Source organism: Canis lupus, chromosome 34 (assembly GCF_011100685.1).
Source record: "Canis lupus familiaris isolate Mischka breed German Shepherd chromosome 34, alternate assembly UU_Cfam_GSD_1.0, whole genome shotgun sequence".
In the NCBI taxonomy this organism is placed as follows: domain Eukaryota; kingdom Metazoa; phylum Chordata; class Mammalia; order Carnivora; family Canidae; genus Canis; species Canis lupus.
Window position 1 is genome coordinate 2,987,147 of NC_049255.1, and position 22,498 is coordinate 3,009,644.

The 22,498-nt window shown below is 37.6% G+C and overlaps 1 protein-coding gene across 9 annotated transcripts in view; it reads left to right on the plus strand.

The window, feature by feature from the left end:
- CTNND2 (catenin delta 2) overlaps positions 1-22,498 on the plus strand; it is a 913,511-nt gene that overhangs the window by 297,833 nt on the left and 593,180 nt on the right. The window contains exons 1-2 of one of the 9 annotated variants that reach the window (XM_038583309.1): positions 5,820-6,152; positions 13,986-14,081. The exons of 4 other annotated variants lie outside the window; for them this stretch is intronic. In XM_038583309.1, coding sequence (XP_038439237.1) covers positions 14,073-14,081 — 9 coding nt within the window. In that variant the 5' untranslated portion in view covers positions 5,820-6,152; positions 13,986-14,072. Of the gene's footprint in view, positions 1-5,819; positions 6,153-13,985; positions 14,082-22,498 lie in introns of those variants that run through there. 4 more of the 9 variants (XM_038583312.1, XM_038583313.1, XM_038583310.1 and 1 more) reach the window with 4 other exon arrangements.

Below are 22,498 nucleotides of genomic sequence, written 5' to 3' on the forward strand. Positions count from 1 at the left end.
CTTCTGAGTGTGTCCCACACCAGGTAGCGATGGTTGAGCAGCAGCAGGCAGCGTGGGTTTTCAATTTTATCCAAGTAGCTGTCACTACCAGGGCCCTAGGCAAAAGTCCAGAATTGTTTGTTTGACTTGCTTCTTTTTTCTTTTCTCCTCTTTCCTCTAACATGGCCTGGAATACATTCTGGCCATGGGCAGCAGAGATAACTGCAGACTACAAATGAATAAAGCTGAGCTGGCCCTAAAAATATTACTCCTTGCAACTATTTAATTGCAAAAGAATCTTTGTGCAAAAGCTTCACCATGCCCCTTGAAAGGCAAACTCAGTAATTTGGCTGTCAGTCATTTGTCATTTTATACCTTAGGGTCTGGAGGGATAATAAATAGAATTACAAGAGTTTTATACTGGAATGCTGATTCTGAGAAAATAAAAAACCAAAATTTCAGGAAAGAGTCAAGATTTTTAAAAAAATCTCTTCTAAAGATTGTTTTATTAAAAGTATAAAACTATTCATATTACACTTACTTGGAAATCACTATAAAGTCTGTCACTTGTTTAGATTGTTAAAACTTTCCTATATTAATTAATGCTACTTATTCTTTTATCTTGCTCTCAGTGGTAGTAGGTAAAAGTGACCAGGACATTAAAATTCTTGGAGTATTTTAATGCAGTTTCTTTCTTTTTGGCCCAAGAAATTAGATCATTTGTGTAGAAGGGCACAACATAGTGAATTATTATAAACTGATGATGCCACACCAAATAGTGATTTCTTCTTCCTTATTTAGTTCTACTTTTATTTTGTAAGACTTAAAAAGTTTTAATTTTCATTTGAAATAAACTGATAAGAATATTGCTGGAAAACCTCTGAGGTTAAAATGGTATTTTTCTTTTTCTTTTTTTTGAATCTCAAGAACATTAGTAGGTAGATAGTGTTCTGGGTTTCATTCATGCCTGTTATCTAGGATTGAAAATAATTGAGGACTTTATTTTTTCTGAATAATATGCATTCAGAAGAGTCCTTGTATCATGAGGTACAATTTGCTCAAGATCATGTGCGCAAGACTCAGCTGAACATGATGTTTGGTTATTGGTTTATTTTATTTTATTTTATTTTATTTTTTATTATTTTATTTTATTTTTTATTATTTTATTTTATGTATTTTATTTTATTTATTTATTTTATTTTATTTTATTTTATTATTTTATATTTATTTTCTGAGTAGTCTTTCATTGTGCATAGATACCATACTACATTTGTTCTTATTCCTGGGCATGTCAGGAGTATCTCGCTGGGGCTGATATGAATATTGCTGGTATGAGCATCATAGTGGATATCTTTTGGTGGACATATGTGCACCTTTCTGTTGAGTATATACCTAGAAGTAGAATTTCTGAGACATAGATATGCACATGAAGAGCTGTAGCAGGGATTGAAATACATCAAATTACTTTTACCATTTTACAGTTTTACAGTCTCTGAAAGTTCTGATAACACCTTGATATTTGTCAATATTTGGCATTTTGTCTCCTTTTTTTTATTTTAATCATTCTAATGAGTATATATTGGCATCTCATGGAGGTCTTAAATTTGCCTATTCTTTTGGAGTCATAAAGTCAGTCATCTTTTCATCTGTTTATTGCCTATGTGGATAGCCCCTTCTGTGAAGTGCTTGTTTAGGTATTTTGACCTTCTTAATATCAGGTTGCCTATCATATACTGCATTTTGGACTTTTGTTGATCATACAAATATGTCGATATAGTTACATATACAGACACACCGAAAGAATGAGAATATTCTTTCTCACTGGTGCCCCTTCACTTTCTCAATGGTGTCTTGATAAGCAAGATTTCCCAATTTCACTTTGGCACAGTCTATACCTTTTTAATTCTTTTTATGGTGAGCACTTTTTGCATTCTGCTTAAGAAAGCCTTGGTTCCTTTAAGGCCATGCATGTGTTCTATATTTTACTCTCAAAGCTTTACTGTTTCATCTTTTATATCTCGACTGATGCTCTATATGGCACTAATTTTTGTATAATTTTTGAGATGGAGTGAAGGTTCATTTTTTCACCAGATAGATACCCAAGTGAAAGCACCATCTTCCCATTGTGTGGCAGTTCGATGGTTCTTACAAATTTGACATAAGTGTGGCTTGTTGTAATTCTCTCCTGATCCACTGTTTTGTTTGTTTCTTCTTATATGGATGCCCTGTGGTCTTAAGGACTGCTGCTTGTAATGTGCCCCTGATCTGTAGGTTCTGTCTCTAGATTTGTTTCCTTTCTTCAAGACCACTTGCTCTTCTTGGCCCTTTGCATTTTCATATAAATTTTAGAATCCACTGTCCATTATCCCAGCCACTCCCAGCCCAGAAAAACATAGCATGCCCAAGTTTGGATTAGAATATAATGTATTAAACCTATCAATTAATCCAAGGAAGTTGAAATCTTTACAGTGTTAAATCTGCCAACTATAGCATGGTGCATTTCTTTCTTTCTTATTTTATTTTATTATTTATTCATGAGAGACGCAGAGAAAGGCAGAGACATAGGCAGAGGGAGAAGCAGGCTCCCTACAAGGAGCTGAACCACCCAGGTTGCCCCTAAGCCACCCAGGTGCCCCACCTGGTACATTTCTATCATACTATGATTTGTGTCAGCTTAAATTTCAGTAGCGTTGTATAGTGGTTAGTGAGGAGGTCTTCTATCACCTTCACATGGATTTATTCTTAGGTATTGGAAGCTTTTCTTTGTTATCTATAAACGTTGTTTTAATTTCTTTATTGCTGATATACAGAAAGATAACTGATGTTTTTGTACATTGGCTTTTTGTTTTTGTTTTATTGCTGAAGATCTCCAGTGCAATGTTAAATGAAAGTGATAATAGCAGTGAATAACATTTCCTTTATCTCCAAGGAGAAGTTTTCAGTATTTAACTCTGATTGTAATTTTTAGGTAGTTATTTTTCATATCAAACTGAAGGGATTGCCTAGTTTGCAAAGATTGCTTTTTTAAAAATTATGAATTACTGTTGAATTTTGTGAAAAACACATATTTATGCTTCTTTAGGATTTAGTTTAAACTATTAATTATGGGGCACCCAGGTGACTCAGCGGTTGAACGTCTGCCTTTAGCTCAGGTCATGATCCTGGGGTCCTGGGATCGAGTCCTGCATCAGGCTCCCCAGAGGGAGCCTGCCCCTTCCTCTGCCTATATCTCTGCCTCTCTCTTTGTGTCTCTCATGAATAATTTTTTTAAAATCTTTAAAAAAATAAACTATTAATTATGGATATGCCACAATGTTCAGTTTAATCTCTTTAGTTTCTGGAAACAATAAAATCAACCAAAAATGCAATAAATCAGTAATACAGTTCCATTTACAATAATACTAGGAATAGAATTGACCACAAACTCAAACAAAGATGCTACACATATGTAAATATCACTTTTCAGATATCATACACTGTACAGATTTCATTTAAAAAAGAAGAAGAAGGAAGGATGGAAATATGGAAGGGTGGGAGAGAAGAACCAATGTCTGTGACTCAGAAACCTTCACTGAACACTGAGTTCTAAGGATATGAGGGGACACAGAGAAACAGGTAGCCCTGTGGAGAACAAGCTCCCACAAGAAAGAATCATGTCGAAATGGGAGATGTTTCAAGAACTGCATTTCTAACCTTCACTTCACTTATACTCAGCACCTCTCTGTCCTCCTCAATCTGTGATTAAACAAAAACTGAGCCAAGGTGAGGTTACTGTAACCACCAAGGAAGTTATAAACTGAAAAGTTTAAATATAAGACCATGGACTGACACTATCACAAAAAAGTAGGAAACGAAGAAATCAGAAACAGAAGAAAGTAACATCACAGGAATATAAAAAATGTAGAAAAAGTGTAACTGAAGAAAAATTAAATTACTCCCATGTAATATCTTTTTAATATCTTTTTTATAGCCTAAAGTAAGTTAGAATCATGAACAAAAATGAAATCAAAGAAATGATAAAACAAATCAGGAATGGAATAATAAAAACAGGCAACACTGATAGAAAAATAGGAAAAAATAAAGCCATCACTTAAAGGAAACCACATTCAAATCATGAGAAAGCTTAAATATTGCAGAAGTCAAGAGGACTGGTATGAGGAAACAAAACAGAAGAGAGAGAGAGAGGAAAAAAAAAGACAACAAAAGCAACCAAGAAGAAGATGATAGATATGGAAGAGAGAAAACCTGGAGCTAATGTGTGGTTCTTGCCACAGGAGAGCTCTTTTCTTAAGGGAGAGTAACATTGGCCTGCTTTTTAAATTCTCTTCTTCAGTTTTTAGTGTCTGAAGGAATCTGAATGATTGATTTGCCAAAATTGTATATGACTGAAGCAGAACCATGAGTTGTGCAACTCAGCATGTATCCTCATGGAAAATGAAGGGCAACTGTGCTTCTGGAGGCACCAGGAACAGCTAATTTTGGAAGAATGATGCCCCTAGAGGTTAAGGATATTTGTCTATGTTGCAGGCAACAGAAAGTCTTACCAAAAATGCACTGATAAAAAATACAGGCATCCACAAGCCACTCTTGCAAACTATTAGACAGTATTGAGTCAATCAAGACTTAGGTCAAGATGCATGAGGGGTGTAGACATACAAATATTTTAAAAGAGATTCGTGTGGAGAGGGCGTAGGATAAGAACTGCCCTTTATAAAAGTAGGTACTGCTTGAATTTTTAGTAAGAAGCTTATACTGTTTTAAAAATAATCAAAACCCAGTTTTTAGAAGTAACTTTGTTTAGTTCTTGTTTGAACTAACACCAAAACCTATCCTTTTGAAACGAGGGATCACAGCGTTTCCTTTCAACAACACCAAGTATTATTCTAACAGTTATAATTGTATATTGTTTTGGAATTGAAGAAAGTACTTCTTCAATAGGATAACGTCTTGTTGATACAGGATCTCATTACATTGGGGTGCTGTCTCGGTTTTAAATAACTTGGCTTGGATCTTCTAATTATAAAATGTGAACTTAGGGTCCATTGAACACACAGTTAATAAAAAAGTGTTTAAAATATTGGAAATCATGGCTAGAGTTGAATCACAGAAAAGACTCCAAGGAGTTTTTGTGGTACTGTAATGGCTGGGAGTGGGTAGGAGTGGATATTAGCGTTATAAAATTGAGCTTTAAAGTTAGCATCCTGACAAGTTCTCTCTTCTGTAAGCCTTCGGGTTTGCTAGAGTTTGCCACATTTTATACTTCTTTTGAATTGCAATCTCATTTCAAAAATAAAATAATTTGAATAAACTTATGGTTTTCAAACTGTCCCTTTTGAAATAAAAACTAGACCAGCTTTGAATATGAACTCTAAGCAATCTTGAATCTATCTCTTGCCTTTGAATTCACCAAGGAAACAAAGTCTAGATTCAGTCTGAGACTAATTTTATGGTTCTGTGGGTTTTTCTTTCTCTCTTCTTTTCTCTCTTTCTTTTTTCTTTCTTTCTTTCTTTCTCTTTCTTTTTTCTTTCTTTCTTTCTTTCTTTCTTTCTTTCTTTCTTTCTTTCTTTCTTTCTTTCTTTCTTTCTTCTTTCTTCTTTCTTTTTCTCTCTTTTTTCTTCCTTTATTTTTTTTTAATGTTTGAGATTTAGATAGCTAAGGAGCCAGATACAGATTTAAGGCAAAGGAATGGAAGATCAGAAAACTAGAATTTGCTAGGCAGGCTAGTGGGAGGGTCCTTTTGTGATGAAATGTTGCATAAATAATGCCGATGGGGGTCTAAATTCACTGTTGCCATGGAGACCTTTGTGCCTGGCTGAACTCAATTCTTTTCTCTTTTACGACCGGCTACCACTAGGCTTGTGGTATTTCTGTTGCGTCTTGCTTTGCTTTCTCTTAAACTGTTTGGGAGTGAAAGAAGAAATTAAACTATGATAATTTGGCATCCTGACTTTTTGGAGACTGTTCTTCTACTCCATTCGTGATTTTTGAGCTCCTCTGGGGTTCCTTTTGACCCTGGTTCGGGGAGGGAAGAGCAGGTGGGAGAGTGCTGGAACCCCTGCTTGGCTGGCTGCTGGGAAGGAGGGAAAAGTAGCCCCTCATCTTTGTGACTAGTCCACTTGTTGTTGGCCTGGATTATACTTTTGAAGTATTTAAGGACCATTTGTTTCCAAAGGTAAAGGAGAAAAAAGTGAAAACTGAACGTTTGTTTTTTTAAATGTTTTCATTAATTGATGTTGTTTGTATGATGATTTTAGTTGAAGTTTTAAAACTGTTGAGAGTTATGTGTAGAAAACATAGGTAGAATTTATTTCTGGCCTCACGGTTGCCAGTTTCTTCAGTGTATTAATGTTGAAAACGTAAAAGCCAAATGACTGAATTAAACAGAATGCAGTTGTAAGGATCCATGTGCCATTTTTCTATCAGCTAACCATTGTAATTGTTTAATAATTGTTTTTAGTAAAACTTGGTGTGTCATAGATATATCTTTTAGATTTCTTGCAATTAATGATTAGCCATGTAAATACCCATTTATAATTGATAATTAAGTAATTAAATTTGACTTGGCAATTGTGAGCCGCTTTCTCCCACCTTTGGCACACAATTAAATGAAGAACCTCACTTGGAAAGAAATAAATCATTGAGAGTAAAAGCATAAAAATCACCCAGCCTGTGCACTATGTAAAGGAACTAAAAATTCATTATATTGGACTGCTAACCTGTTGCATTGCATTCCCTGTCTTACAGAGTATTCGGTTCTCAGTGATGAGCCTTATATTAGAACTGGAATACAATAATTGCATGTCTTGATCATTCTAAATGGTGTAAATGGGATGCACAAATTGCATAATTATAGAAAATTTTACCACACAGTGTTTCCAGATTGCTTTTATTCACGTAACTCATTGAGAGAATCATTGACCAAAATTTACAATGACTTCATAGATTTCACCTCTTCTGCCACTGGAGTTGGGAGTATATTTGTGTACACAACAGGTGAAAGAAATAAATTAATTTCTGAAAGCTGGGGGATTCAACAGGTGGCATTCTGTGGGAATTGTATGTTAGATTGCTATATATTTATGAGATAGGCATACATTGTAGATTTGTGAGTAAAGTGAAATGGAATGAGGATTCAAAATCTTTAGGTTTTTATCTTTAGTGTTTTCAAATGGATGGTAAGAGTCACAGAATGATTTCCAACTTAATTGTGGTAATCACAAGATAGAATTGCTACTTGATTAATACTATTTGAAATTTGAATGACTTTATAACTCAGATGCTGAGTTACAATGACCAAATTGACATAAAGAAATTATTTATTTTTATTGGGAACATGTTATGGCACATGTTTTACTATTTTAGTTGACTCACATGGGTATGTTTCATTTTAGAGAAACTAACAAGGACTCGAAGACTTGAATATACTATGGGGGTACTTCTTAGTAAATATTTCATTTCAGTTAATTAAAGGTAAAAGTTTATTTTGATCATATTAAAGCTAAGAAATCTTTTCATTTTTATGTGATGTATGCAACCCTCAAGGGTATCCATTGAGAATAGCTACTGAAGAAAACTTTGACCTTTGAAAGTGTTTCCATGCCTTATTTAATAACACTGCCTAAATACAAAGGTAAATGACCATGAAGCTTCACTTTGGGCAAACAGTGTCTAGGCACTCACACTTTGTGGAAAATGGATGTAATGGATTCAAGAGACATTAAGTCTTCAAACTATAGGGGACAGAATATGAAAGTGACCCAAGTAGTTTTTAAACAAATAACAAGTTAACTAATTACATGGTGTGATTGCCCATTACCTTACATTGCTAAATATAAATAGTTTATATGAGAAGAAAATTTAAACTATTAAAAAATTTTTTTAAATCCAGATGTTTATATGATGTGAATGCATCTGACAACATGCTAAATCAGGTCCTTCAGAGGCCATTCTGAAGCATAAGCAGAGATCAAACAAAATGTGATTTAAAAGAATTATGCATTTTGAGGATATTCAAAGGCCAAGTTGCAAAGTCTTTTCTGAGCTGTTTTACTTATAAATTTTATGCACATAATTAAGAAAAATAGTTTTGTGAAAAAATACACATACAGACAGACAATTCTAGGTTTGGCCTAACTCAGGATTTTATTGATAGGTAACAAAATTACAGCTAATCTATTTGATCAAAAATTCCAGTTAAAATGGTTTAGGAACAAAAATCTGTGTTTGTGTTTCTACAAGAAGCTATTAACATGTGAATTCTGATTTAGAGTTCTTTTGTATTTCTGATATCTTACAGTACCTCACACTTAGCAATTCCTTATTGAGGCCCCCTCTATCTACTGTCTGCTAAATATTGTACACCATGTACAAAATGGAAAGAAGTATTCCCTGGAGTCCATGAACTAAAAAATCTGGTGGGATTGCAGATGTGAGAACTCCTAATTGTACTGCAGTAAAACACCTACTTTAATGGAAGCATGGCTGAGGAGAGCGTGCAACAGCATTCCACTTTATACAGTATCTTAAAATATGGTTATTTGATCTTCCCAACCTGAGATGAAGAAAGATTAAGTGACCTGCACAGTAAAACTGTTAAAGAATGACTCCAAGGATAATTTCTAATTAGCAGCCACGGAAATCCTTTGACATCATAAATACTATCATGTCACTACTCTATGCAGAGTCAAAGTCAAAGGCCATGTAGTCGCTGAAGCCTCTTGGTGATGTGCTCCCTGTCACCCCATCTCTCCCACATTTCCTGAGTTTTCCCTCCTGCCCACTTTGCTCCAGCATAGAAAACTCTCTGCTTTGTGTAGAACGTGCTCCCAGTGCATGGCCCTTGCATTTGGTGTTTTTCTCTGCTGAAAACAGTGCATCCTTCCCCTCAGCCTGAATCCAGCCCAGCTGTACACATGCCCCCCCCTCCTCGTGTCTCTCCAGCAGAGGCCACCTTGTCAATGAGTCCGGTCTTGATGACCATATACAAGTTGCCTCCCCATCTTCTTTTCCTGCATTATTTTTCCTCCAATGCCTTTACCACAGGTGGTGCTCTAAGTAATCGACTGGTACAACTTATTCCATGTCCATTTTCTTCACCAGAATGTAGACTCTATGGAGGTAGGGGTTTTTATCTGAATTTTTTTTAATTGATGCATTCCCAGCACCTAGACTCATGTTTGCCCTACTTATTAAATGAAAAAATGAAGAACTGAATATAGATTTCCTGGTGCCAAATATACGGCATTCTACTTTGTTGTTGTTTTTGCAGATTTTAAAAATATAGTAGAAAAAAATCGAATTTATCACTGACAACCCATTATTGTAGCATAAGTGTGAGAGAAAGTGGCCAGATACAGGCAGTGGATTCGTAATTGCTCCTGTGCCAACACTCAGCCAAGTTACCTGTATCACAGAAGAGGGGTTGAGAATTTCCCTTCCAGTGTGTGGTCAATGGCAGCAGATGGATTCTTAGTGAGAAAGCCCAGTGTATTCTCTCCTCTTCCTTCCTCTGTCTGTGGAAGCTTGACTAGTACCTTCATCTTTTGTAGCCATCCGTTGATGTGGCTGCTACTGTAATACTCCAGCTGTCTCTAAGGTTTGATTTATCTGCATATTTTCCAAAGTATTTTATAAGGAACACACAATTATACACAATCTCTAAAATATTATATATTTCTTTTTGTCTTCAATCAGTGGCCTAGATTATTTATATGATCATATTCAGTTAGCAGTTCTGTTAAATGAAGTTCTACTCAAAAATCAAAATAAATTTTTGGGATAAGAATTACCAATCAATATCATGTCCATAGCGGTATCTCACATAGTGACCATAATTAACGCTGGCTCATCTGGAAAGCATAACAACAGTGAGTATATGTTTGTCATTTGTGCATCCAATCACCTGCCTCTACCTCATCAAATTGCTGCTACATTTGACACATTTAATTAAACTTAGCACTTGTGGTTTTAAAAATAAACTTTGCAAGTTCTAATAATTTAATAAACAACTACAGTGTGGCTAATTACATAGTAACCTTCTCCAGTATGCAAATATGTTTCAAAGACGTGAGAATTACTTCCTCGAGGAGTAAGTGTTGAGTCAGTCTGTGGCTTCAATAGTACTGGCTTATTTAAAAAGAAGAAAACTAATTATAAGTGTTGGTCAATTGTCTCCTTGTTTCTGTATAAGGCAAATAGATGGTTAGAACCTTTCTGTATCCCTTAAGCCTCAGCTGTTTCCATGTCGGGTGTAACATTTGGCTACATATTCCTCCAATGAAAGTAATTCCAAATGTCATTATTTGTTGCCTGGCTTCCACATTATTCACACATCCCTTCTGTGTGAATTTCAGCTGTTTCAATTCATTTAATGTCCTCATGCTCTTCTGAACCAACTTCTGGTAATTTTCATCAGCATTAGTAGAATTTCTGTGAGAGATACTATACTCAGTGTTGAAATGGAATGGTAATTAAATGTGGGTGTTAAGACTGAGGCTTATCTACACCACATCACCATGTAGCACTTCTGCCAGAAATTAGAAACTATAAATATGGAGGTGAAGATGACAAAGAATTTATAGAAGGGCACTTTGAATGAGCTGTGGGGCTGTGTCTACATACATAGGCCATAGGGTTGTTGGCCATCGTGCTTCCTTGGTCCTGACATTAGTTGGTGGACTTTGGCATATTACAGCATATATTTGGCAAATGTAGTGTACGGATATTGGTCAAATGTCATGCATTTCCCTTTTAGGAACTTATTTAATCTCTAGGTATATGGGAATTAAATAGGAACTTTGAAGTCTTTCATTTAAAAATTTATAAAGTGACGCCTTGGTGGCTCAGTGGTTGAGCATCTGCCTTCGGCTCAGGTTGTGATCCCAGGGCCCTGGGATTGAGTTCCGCCTCGGGCTCCCTGCATGGAGCCTGCTTCTCCCTCTGCCTGTGTCTCTGCTTCTTTCTCTGTGTCTCTCATGAATAAATAAATAAAATCTTAAAAAATATGTATATAAATCTGGGCTGCTTGGGTAGCTCAGTCAGTTAAACATCTGACTCTTAATTTAGGCTCAAGTCATGATCTCAGGGTCATGAGGTTGAACTCATGGGGCTCTATGCTCAGCAGGGAGTCTGCTTGAGATGCTCTTCCCTTCTCTCTTCCTCTCCCCCTGTTCACAAGCTCTCTCTCAAATAAATAAATCTTTAAAAAAATAAAAATTTATAAATCCGGGGCACCAGGATGGCTCAGTTAGTTGAGTGTCCCACTGTTGGTTTTGGCTCAGATCATGATCTCAGGGTGCTGGGAGGGAGGCTGCATGGGGCTCTGCACTCAGCTGGGAGTCTCCTTGAGGATTCTCTCTCCCACTTCCTCTGACCCTTCCCCTACTTGTGTACGTTCTCTCTCTCTCAAATAAACAAATCTTGAGAAGTAAAAAATAAAAATTTATAAACCGACCCTTCCTTTTATTTGTTACTGCTTTGAAATAACAATTGATATATTTATTGAGCACAGCTAGTGTTTGCTTGTATCTCATTAAATCCTCACGAAGGCCCTGTACATTAGATATTTCCCTATACTATATAAGAAACATTAAGCGGATTATTTCATTATATGGTATATCTGAGGTCCAGAAAAAAAAATACAAGATTTTGAAATCATTTCTGCTTAACCCTGCAGCTCCCTGCCCTTTTGCCTTTTGTCCAATGGCACTGTTCGGTTTAAGCATCTCACTTAGATGTGGAACCTATGTAGATTTTTGCCTGTTCGTAGATGCCCCCTGTCCTTGCATTGCATATCTCTCCTTGTTTTTGTTTACTATTTACCTCCATCCATGTGCTCCAGGCTGCTCTCTCTTTTACTATAAACTGTTGGACCCACCAACCTGCATGTTCCTATTTAGAATCCGGCAGGGCTAGGAGGTCAGGGATTGGTCATGCTGTGCTAGGTGCTCTACCAGAATAAGTTTGAACATGTTTTATAAATGCAGCTTCCTGACTCAGCATCTCAGAGGCTGGATTGAACATATGCTTTTCTAAGAGGGTCCCTAGAGGACTATTGGGCCCAGGGACATTTGAGAACCACCTGTCTAATCTGACAGATGCACAAACTGGCTATGAATGAGGTGGGTGGGAGGACAAGTTCAAGGTTGAACTGAGAGTTTCTTTTTTCTTTCTTTTTTTTAAAAGATTTTACTTATTTATTCATGACAAACAGAGAGAGAGAGGCAGAGACACAGGCAGAGGGAGAAGCAGGCTCCATGCAGGGAGCCTAATGTGGGATTCGATCCCAGGTCTCTAGGATCACACCCCGGGCCAAAGGCAGTGCTAAACCGGTGGGCCACCGGGGCTGCCCTGAACTGAGAGTTTTCTGCACAGGACTGGGGGCAGGAGAAAGATCAGGACAGTCCCATCTGCCATAGTAGAAACTCTTGCAGGTTCAAAGCGATAAGAGATTGGAGGGGGTCACTGGTATCTGGTGGACCTCAATCTTGTATTTTTCCAGGCCTCCTCTCAGCCATGTGTATTTGTGCATACAACATAAGAGAAGGAGAGGGAGATAGGCAGACAGAGGGGAAAGCACCGTTAGCCTGATGTTGTGGTGTCCTCTCCATTCTGTGGTCTTCTTCTTCCTTCTCCCCTCACTGCTTTCATTTGCAGCCATTGCATGGCTTGGCTGATTGTGCAGCTTTGTGACTCTCTGTGATAAGTCTGTGGATACTAATATTTCTAAAGCATCTCCTAAGGATATTTTCAATTAAATGGCATAACATAGTTATTATTACAGTTCTATTTACTGGCCTTCTACCACTTGCCAGCTGCTGTCCTAAAGTCTAGGAAAAAGGAGTTACAAAGCCACTGCTTTCATGGAGCTGCCATTCTAGTAGGGACCAGAGGACAAATCAGTGACTGTTACTGCCCGCACTCCTCCTCCTTTCAAGAGAACTAAAGTGTGGGAATTGAGTTCCTTATAATGACATAGAAGCTGTGCCCATCCTAATGAAACCTGATAAGTTTATCCCTGGCAGTGCTCCGTGAGACTTTTCTCTTTACTCTCATTTTTAAAAGGAAGCCAGGCCAACAACTTTCTTACCATCCATGTCTACAAGGAGACGTTGATATGTTGGGCTAACTTGAGAATATGTGTTTTCAGTGGAGACAAAATTTTAGTGTATTTAACCAGGTGTGATATAGGCCTCTCAGGTGTGGGGTAATGGGAAAAAACATGGGCCTGGAGGACAGAGGCTTAGTTCTATAAGCCGGCCCCAGTGCACTCCAGTTGTAGGATTCTGAGAAAATGTGGGCACACTCAGTTCAAAACTTTCCACCAGAATAGCGATCCTCTTATCCCTGTGGCACAGATGTGATGTAATGTCACTTACAAAGCGTGACTTCACATGGTGACTTCCCCTTCCATCTGTGGAACACCATGTTATTTACTGGCTCTGGGTTATGAGCGGGTATGTCTGTGCTGGAAGTGCTTATTCATGTTTTGGTGACGCGTTACTCATCGTGGAACAATGTGGATGTTCACAGCTTTGGAAGGCAGAACTCTCAAGGGCTTTCAAGGTAGGAGGTGACTCTGCTGCCCTGAGCCATGCCACCTTTGTGCAGAAAGTCCACCTCTAGTACTGCTGCACAGTGCTTGGTGCAGCCACCAGAGAGTCAGTCAGCCTGAATGCACTGCCAAAGCTTGTGTTAGGTGATTGCCACCCAGCTCCTTCTTTTGCTTTACTTTTTCTTTTCTCGCTTTCGGTTTTCAGCTTGTTTGGTTGTTTATTTATTTATTGGGATATATTTTGAGAAAGAGCAACCCTGTGGAATCCATTCCAATTCCAGTATTAATTTTATTTCATTTTATTTTCTTCCCTGGTATGTCCCCAAAGGGCTTTGAAGCTGCTGCGTCTACTTCCTTAATCCCTCTGCACCTGATCTTCCTTACCTGCAAAATTAAAGGCTTCAACTCTGTGATCCCTTCCAAATGAATAGGATTTTATTATCTCTCCTACAGGGGCTTCCTGGTGCTGAGTCAGGGTACAACTTTTAGCTGTGGAGCAAAGAAGACTGGCTAAGGTGGGATCTCACCTGGAGCCCTAGCATGCCTCTGGTATGCCCTGTCTCTCACCCCGGGGTCTCTAACCTTTCCTAATTTCACTCCTCCAATTAGTAAGTCTCTTGAGCAAGAACAGCCATTATGTGTACATTTATTTGTACATGATATTAATGTACTACTGTACCAAAATTCAGATGTTAGACAAGAGGATAAAAATCTCATGTGAGAGCAGTAAGAACAGTCATTTAAAATAGAAGTTCACACCTGTACTTGCCCTGCCCCAAGGACTTGCCTCGGGCTTGTATATGCCCACGTCAGAGAAGTGTTGCCATGACTGAGCTGCACAGCTCAACAGTGTCAGGAAAGTTATCAGATTCAAATTCAAAACAAAAAATAGGAACATTTGTTAAGTTTAGCCAACTATCCTTGTAAGACTCCCCTATCTTGATTATAACCACATTTGAGGTCAATGATAAAGACAATTGTACAGTCATGAATGATTGTTCCTAATTTGTAAATAAGCACATAATTACCTCCAGGCATTTTGCAGGTAGGGTGCCAATAAGACATTGTTGACATCACAGTGTGCTGCATCTAGGTACTGGAAAACAATCCAAGGTTATGTTGTTCTTCATATGCCAGTGACATGTATTAGGCATGTGCTTATAATATCCCTTTGGATACACTGTTTTGTGGATGGTTATCAACAGAAAAGGAGGCTGGTGGAAAAGCACTGAGCTATGTACTTTCTTTTCAAAACTATAATCAAAGAACTAGGCTGAGCTAATGTCTTCAAAGCAAGCTTATAGAATCTGCAGGTTTCCAAGGCTATTAAAATATGCATACATTTGGTACAGAATCAGATTTCAAGTAAAGTCTAAAATCCTGAAAAAAATATGAGATAAAACACAAAGTTTAAAATTTGGGATACATGTCTAGCCTTGTCTTATAGGCTCAAAGATATCAAATGCAGAGATATATCATATAATGGAAGACGGTTTTGCAGCAGCTTAGGACAAAAGTACTAAAGGCTTAGTTGAATTCAAATTTCATATAAGGCAACTGTTTGGCAAGGTTAAGAAAGCTAAAGTAGGGATCCCTGGGTGGCGCAGTGGTTTAGCGCCTGCCTTTGGCCCAGGGCGTGATCCTGGAGACCCGGGATCGAATCCCACGTCGGGCTCCCGGTGCATGGAGCCTGCTTCTCCCTCTGCCTATGTCTCTACCTCTCTCTCTCTCTCTCTCTGTGACTATCATAAATAAATAAAAAATTAAAAAAAAAAAAGAAAGCTAAAGTAATCTTAGGTTATATTAGTGGAAGTTCAGTTTCATTGCTGTAAGTGGTGCTTTTTTAAATTTTTTTTTATAAGTGGTGCTTCTAAAGTACTTGACACTTTCAGACTGTGTGTGAAATAGCGTGTGGAATGGTGGGTGTTATGAATGAAGAGGGATGGAGATTGACAAATGAGAGACCATGCAGAGGTGTGGCCAGAATGGTGATACCCCTAAAAACAGTGACGGGACCTCTGAACTGCTCCTGTTTAAATCAGAAGAAAAGATGTGCTTTTCAAATATTCAGATCTATGGTATCAATGAAAAAGTTAGTGTAATACTTTGGTGAATCAGAAGACAGAACTAGAACAGAGGTCAGAATCAGAATCAATCATTAGGTTCTTACAAGAAGGCATGTTATGGTTTTGACAACCCAGGCTGTCCTTCAGGGGGGTGGTGTGCATCTGAGTTTGAGCTGCTATCCCTGGTCGCTTTCAGGGAGCAACTATATGAGAGACAGACTCTTCAAGGATGACAGATGATGACGAGATGGCCTTCTGGATGCCATCCACATATGAAATCCTTAGTGACTTTTCAGACATTACATCTAGATTGATTAGAACCAAATGCAGTTTGGGTGTGTAAAAGTCTAGAGAACCTATAATGGTATGTATGGCACCTATGTTTCTGCATGCTAAGGTTTCTGGAGGTAGGAGGGAGAAGGTGAATTTTGAAAACATTGCCTAGGTGATTCATGGCAAGCTTAAGCTCAGCCGTCCATCCCTGTAAGATCCCCTGTCTTGATTATAACCAGATTGGAGGTCAGTGATAACGGCGATCATACAGTCATGAATGATTGCTCATAATTTGTAAATAAGCACATAATTGAGACAGAACAAGAATAGGGAAGTTAGATTGTTCACTTAAGTATGTATTCTTCCTTGTGCATAAGACATAACTTAAATATATATAGAATGTCTATTCCCTTAACTTAGCAATCAGCTAACTACGGGCAACCTATATTCTTCTGTTTCTTCATCTGTGGAAGAGAAATAATAGTCTTTATAATAGTGGTATTTGTGTATTATTAGGAGTAGTATTTTCTAGATACCTCAGGAGTTTCACTGGAGTGGAAAGGGAAGGAGGAGGTTGCTTTGCTAGGAATACAATGGCCCAACTTTATCAAAATGGGAAGGTTTTTTATGTTGACTTTAGTAGGATACAATTCGTTTTTCTTGAATAAATACAAGTTCTACAGGTTTTATTAAATACATGTCTTATTGACTATTTAATTTCAAACTGGACTATTGCTTTTCCCACTTGAATACCAAGGGAAAAGTATCTGCGAGAAAATTGGCCTAATATGTACGAAACAGCTGCTGGCATCATAGCAGCTTGCTGCCCTGCTCTGCAGCCAGGGAGGCTGGTATTCATTAGCTTTGCCCTCTCTATCAGGTAAAAACTGCAGCTGATGGAAATTACAGTCCCCAGTTTCAGGGGACACAAGGATAATTTGGCTGCTCCTAAAAAGGCATAAACAAAATATTGGCTAAGCACAGACAGATGTTAAGGTTATACTCTGTACATGAATTCATGTACTTGAATTCACTTTAATGGAGTTGAGCTTATGGTGTAAGATCTTGCAGCTCATTATAACTAAGTTGTTATGGGCTGCTAATTTGCTAGAAGCTGCTGTATCATGAGCTAGCCCAACTGCCTTGATGGGTCTCCTGGTAGTTAATATGGATTAAATGTGAATCTTTTATTTTTTCCCCTGTGGTCTCACATAATGATATTAGCTTGTCTACAGTGTGACAAATTCAGTGTACCAGGAGCATCTGGTACACTATCCTTTATGACTGAAAATAAGCCTGCAAACTCTATAATGCACATCCATTAAGACACTTCTCCATATTGGGGAGATGTAGAAGGATGACGACCATGGAAGGGATTTATTGGTCACAGTTCATTTTGCTCCAGTGTATATAAACTATCTCAACAGTGGTACATTCATCAGTGCTACATTCCTACAAGTTTTTGCTTGATTACCAGGGTGCAAATATGGATATATTCCTTCTTAGACTGAACTTAATTTATTCCCAGCAAAGGAATTCAAAAAGGAAAAAAAAATAAAGGGAAAAGAAACTAAATTTTCACAGCTTGAATATAGGTTTAAATTCAGTCCTTTGAAGTTGATCTGGGAATGGATCACACAGAAATGTTCAAGTCATGAAGCTACTTTAGTAAAGAGGGTATTTTTTTAAATTGAATGCGTAATGTTTTAAGAAATGAGAAGTGGAATCAGATCCTGTTGTACCATTTGGATTATGTTCATGGTTTAAATTTGTTACTACCTAAGCAGTGAGGAAATGTGAAACAAGAGAGGTGATATACATATTATGTAATTTATCAAGAATAGGGAAGGCCATTGGGCTAGCTGTCGTGTGTTACTATCTCTGCTTTACCACTAGCTGAGTAACCTTGAATTATTCACTTAACCTCTCTCATTACTAGCTCCTTCCTCTTTACACAAAGGGGTTATATTTCCTATCCTATATTATTCATTGGGCCATTTGAAGAGAAAATAAATAGACTAACAATACGGTTGTTATTATACAAAGAGTAAAACCATTATACTATTGTATTAGGGTACAATTATAATAATAGCTCCCTCTTACCTGATGTCAGCCTTCTGGTAACCTCAAGTCAATGGTAGATGTGGCATTAGCAATTAAAAATGGTAGATGTGGCATTAGCAATTAAAAAACACTCTGGAGGCAATAAGGAATAGGAGCTCTGAAAGGTACACCAAAAAAAAAAAAAATCACCTGAAATGATTGTCAACAATATAAAATAAGCAGAAGAGAAATGAGACTATTTCTTTGGTTGTAGGAACCAATAGCTGTCTGTGGCCACCGTGCCAGAGGACTTTACTGTGTTGACCTAATTATGAAAAAACTCTGCAGGAGACAGGGACATTTAGGGACAGGCAAACTAACATCCTATCAGGGCAATGTCCTTGTAATGTAGCAGGAGATCCATGTTAACACGAAAGACCTTACCATGTCAAAAACCAGTAAATGGTATTAATTATTTTCTTATCAAATGAGTTCAATAAAATTTCAAAGAGTGTCTTAGTTGGAGTATGGAAATAGATGAAGTGGTGCCTCACATTTAATGAATGAGGAAAATCAGGATCATTGTTGAATATTAACCTCTTACTGAAGTAAAAACTTCCAAGATAATTTGTCTGGTCCTATACTCCAGTCAAACTGCACTCTAATTACTTCCTGAAACACTTACATACACAGTCAATATTTGTCTAATTCTGTGCCTTAAATCATGCTGCTTCTTCCATTTATAATGCTTTTCCTTTACCTTTTCACATGCTCAAGTAGTAAACTCTCATTGTCCACCTCAGGTGCCACCTTATGCACATACCATTATCCTTGAATTCCTTCTCCCTACCCTCTCCCATCTTCCCTAAATCGATGTTGCCTTTGAAATTCATTCATATCTGCCTCATCACAATTTAGCATTTTACTTTGTATCTAGGTAGCGATGCACAGATTTCAACTCTCTTGCTAGACTTAAAGCCATCATCACCAAGATCTCTATTAGAGTTCTCAGAGAAACAAAAGCAATAGGATATATAGAGCTATATAGAGTGAGATTTATTATGAGGTCAGAATGAGGTGATTGTAGGAACTCAGAAGTCCCACAGTCTGCCATGTGCAAGCTGGAAGCCCATGAAAGCTGATGGTATAGTGGCAGTCCAAACTCAAAGCCCTGAGAATGAGAGCAGGTCCATGGTGTAAGTTCTGGTGCAAGTCCAAAGGTCTAGACAAGTAGGAGTGCCAGTGTCTGAGGGCAAGAGAAGATAAATGTCCTAGCTCCTATAGAGAGAGCAAATTTGCCCTTCCTCTACCTCTTGTTCTATTTAAGCTCTCAATTGATTGGATGATGCCACAGCATTGGTAAAAGTGATCTTCTTAGTCTATAAGATTCAGTGCCAAACTCATCCAGAGTCACCTTTACAGATATCTCTATGGAATAATGTTTACCAGTGATCTGGGCTCCCTTAGCCCAGTTATGTTGACAAAGTTAACCATCACAGGATCCATACCCAAACTAATTTGGAACTTTCCTATCTTTGTTATCCAGCACCTTGCAGAATGCTTTGCCCATAAATATCAGCCTTCCTACTGTTACTTTATTCATTCATTCCATAAATAATTATTTGGCACCTACTGTGTGGGTGGCATTAGAGATTTGGATGAAAAAGGTAGCACTGTTTTTGCCTTGGAATTTAACATCATAAAAACAGTGACTCCAAAATAACTGGGGCTTGTGGTTTGCTGGCAGGCAAGTAAGTATTGACGGCTCAATCCCCATTTTTGGTTGCTGTTAGTGAGATGGCGGTATGTATTTTGCATTTCATTTATGTGCCACAGAAATCTGATATTGTAGTACTGACAAGATATTAACCAGCAGTGTCACTAGACTATTTGGGACAAATTTACATTTCCAGGATCTAATGAAAGAACTCCCTGGAACTTTGGGGCCATCGAAGAGACTTAAGATATCTCCTAGTCCTGAAATACCAACAGGCACTCAGCTCAAAGAGCTACTGGTAAAATTTAGTAGAGAATTTTATGTTAAGAAGATGGTAAATCATGGAAAAATTGATTATTCTACCATCCAAATGTTGGAGCATAATAGTATATGAAAATGCCAATTTTTAGAATCGAGAGTTTTGTTTAACATAAATTTTACAGTCTGGCAAGAGAACTTTGGGGGCTAAGTCAATAGAAAGCCAGTATCTGGGATCCCTGGATGGCTCAGCGGGTTAGAGCCTGCCTTTGGCCCAGTGTGTGATCCTGGAGTCCCAGGATTGAGTCCCACATTGGGCTCCCTGCATGGAGACTGCTTCTGCTTTCTCTCTTCTCTCTCTCTCTCTCTCTCTCTCTCTCTGTGTCTCTCATGAATAGATAAAGTCTTTAAAATAAAATAAAATTATCAAATAAAAAAAAAAAAGCCAGTATCTCCTGAAACTTTTCTCAGAATCAGAGAGTGTTCTTTCACGCTCTGAAAAGTACTACATTCTTTTCTTGGTGGCCAAGCAAAGGAATAATATCTTTGAATATGGGAGAAACTAGGTTGCAATTAGCATATAAATTGTTTAATTGTAATTAAGCACTAGTAAAATTCAGAACATAATGTGGTGAGAGGATTCAGTTTTTGTTAATTATTTTAGGCTATGTCTGTAATTTCAAATTAATAATACTATATTAACTTGGAAAAGTCTGTGTTTGTGTAAACAAAAAAATATGAGTAGAGACCACCGGTTAGATTATCTCAACACATTCAATTCCTCAAATTAATATCAGGACTTAACAGAGATGTCATGATGCTTGTGGCAATAAATATTTCCTTTAATGTTATAGAATATTGAACCATTGAAAGGTTAAATGTTAGGAATTATTAATTTTTAGTCTTAGGAAATGAGTCACTGAAAGGTTCTAAGTACATAAAAACAGATCACATTTGTTAATTTTTTTAAGGATGACTTTTGGCTATACTATGGAGAACAAAATGAAAGCAGGAATGAATAAGAGCAGACACTCTAATTAGGAAAATGAGTTCAGGTCTCCAGGCAAGAGATATTGGTAGTTAGAATTGGAGTGGTGACAGTGGAGGTAATGGACAAATTGGAGAGGTGGAATTGGTGGTTACAACTCTGTCTCAACTCCAGTGTGGGTTTTCCTCCCACACCAAGCAATTATCAGATACTACCTGGGTGTCCTACAATTCTGACACTGTCTATCTGGGGGTAGCATCAAATCCCACAAGGACTCAGTCCTACAGGATTGCCCCTCTCTCCTGCAACACACACACACACACACACACACACACACACTTCAGATGCCATTGGCAAGTCTGGGTTGTCACCTGTTCTTCTAACCAACATCCAGCTGTAGATTGGGTTCAATTATTTTCCTAGAGCTGCTCACAGATCTCAGAGAAGCTTTTACTTACTAGATTACTGGTTTATTATAAAAGGGTATAACTAAGGGACAGCCAGATTGAAGAAACACACAGGGTGAGGTATGGAGAAAAGGCTCAGAGCTTCCATGTTCTCTCTGAGTGCATTATTCTCCCCAAATCACCAACCTGGAAACTCTTTGACCCCATTATTTGGGGTTTTTATGGAAGTTTCATTACCTATGTATGATGATCAAATCATAGACGATTGATGATTAAACTCAATCTCCAGCCCCTATTCGCTTCCTGGAGACCTTGAGGTGTGGAATTGAAAGTTTCAACCCTCATATTACATTGTTGGTTCCCCTGGCGACCAACCCCCATCTTTTGGTGTGGTTCAAAAGTCATTTCATTAACATAGCAAAAACCATCACGTCATTCCTATCACTTAGGAAATGTCAAGGGTTTTAGGAGCTCTGTGACAGAAATGGGGTTGAAAAACACATATATATTTCTTATTATAAATTACAATATCACGTTGGTATGTAATGATTTCTTGTGTATATATGGAGAAGATAAAGTTTAGAATCATAAACACATTTGGGGATTAGGTAACGTGGGTAAATGATAGTACTATTGACTGAGACAAAAATAGCAGAGTGAGAACAAGTTTGCAGGTTGTCTATGATGTCAGTTTTAGACACGAACCTTTGTGTTTTCCAGAGTGGATGTCAGTGGCTGGTTGTATATACACCATTTTTGGTTATTGAAACTGTGGGGATTGATGAGATTATTTAGACAAAGTCTAAGAAAATAGAAATTTTTAAAAATCCCGATAAAAATAGTAGCTTAAGAGAATAGGAGACATCTATAGAAAATAAGGGCAGCCAGAGAGGTGGGAAGGAAAAGGAGAGGGGTGTATTGAAAACCACAAAAAGAATTTGATTCAGGAAGAAGGGGAGAAGCCAACAAAGTAAAATGCTAACAATAGGTAAATTAAAATACAGCATACGGTTAAGAGATCCTGTATCAGTATTCCACTGGTATGAATATTTAGCTATTTAGATTTCCAAATGCTATTTAGAAGCATTGAGTGGGAAGGGATAAATATTGGCCTTTTGTCACTCAAACATTTCTGTTCTAAATAGAATTATTACTCTAAATCTCATTCTGTAGTTCAAGTTAGTTTTATAAAAGACATATGAGAGAGAGAATGT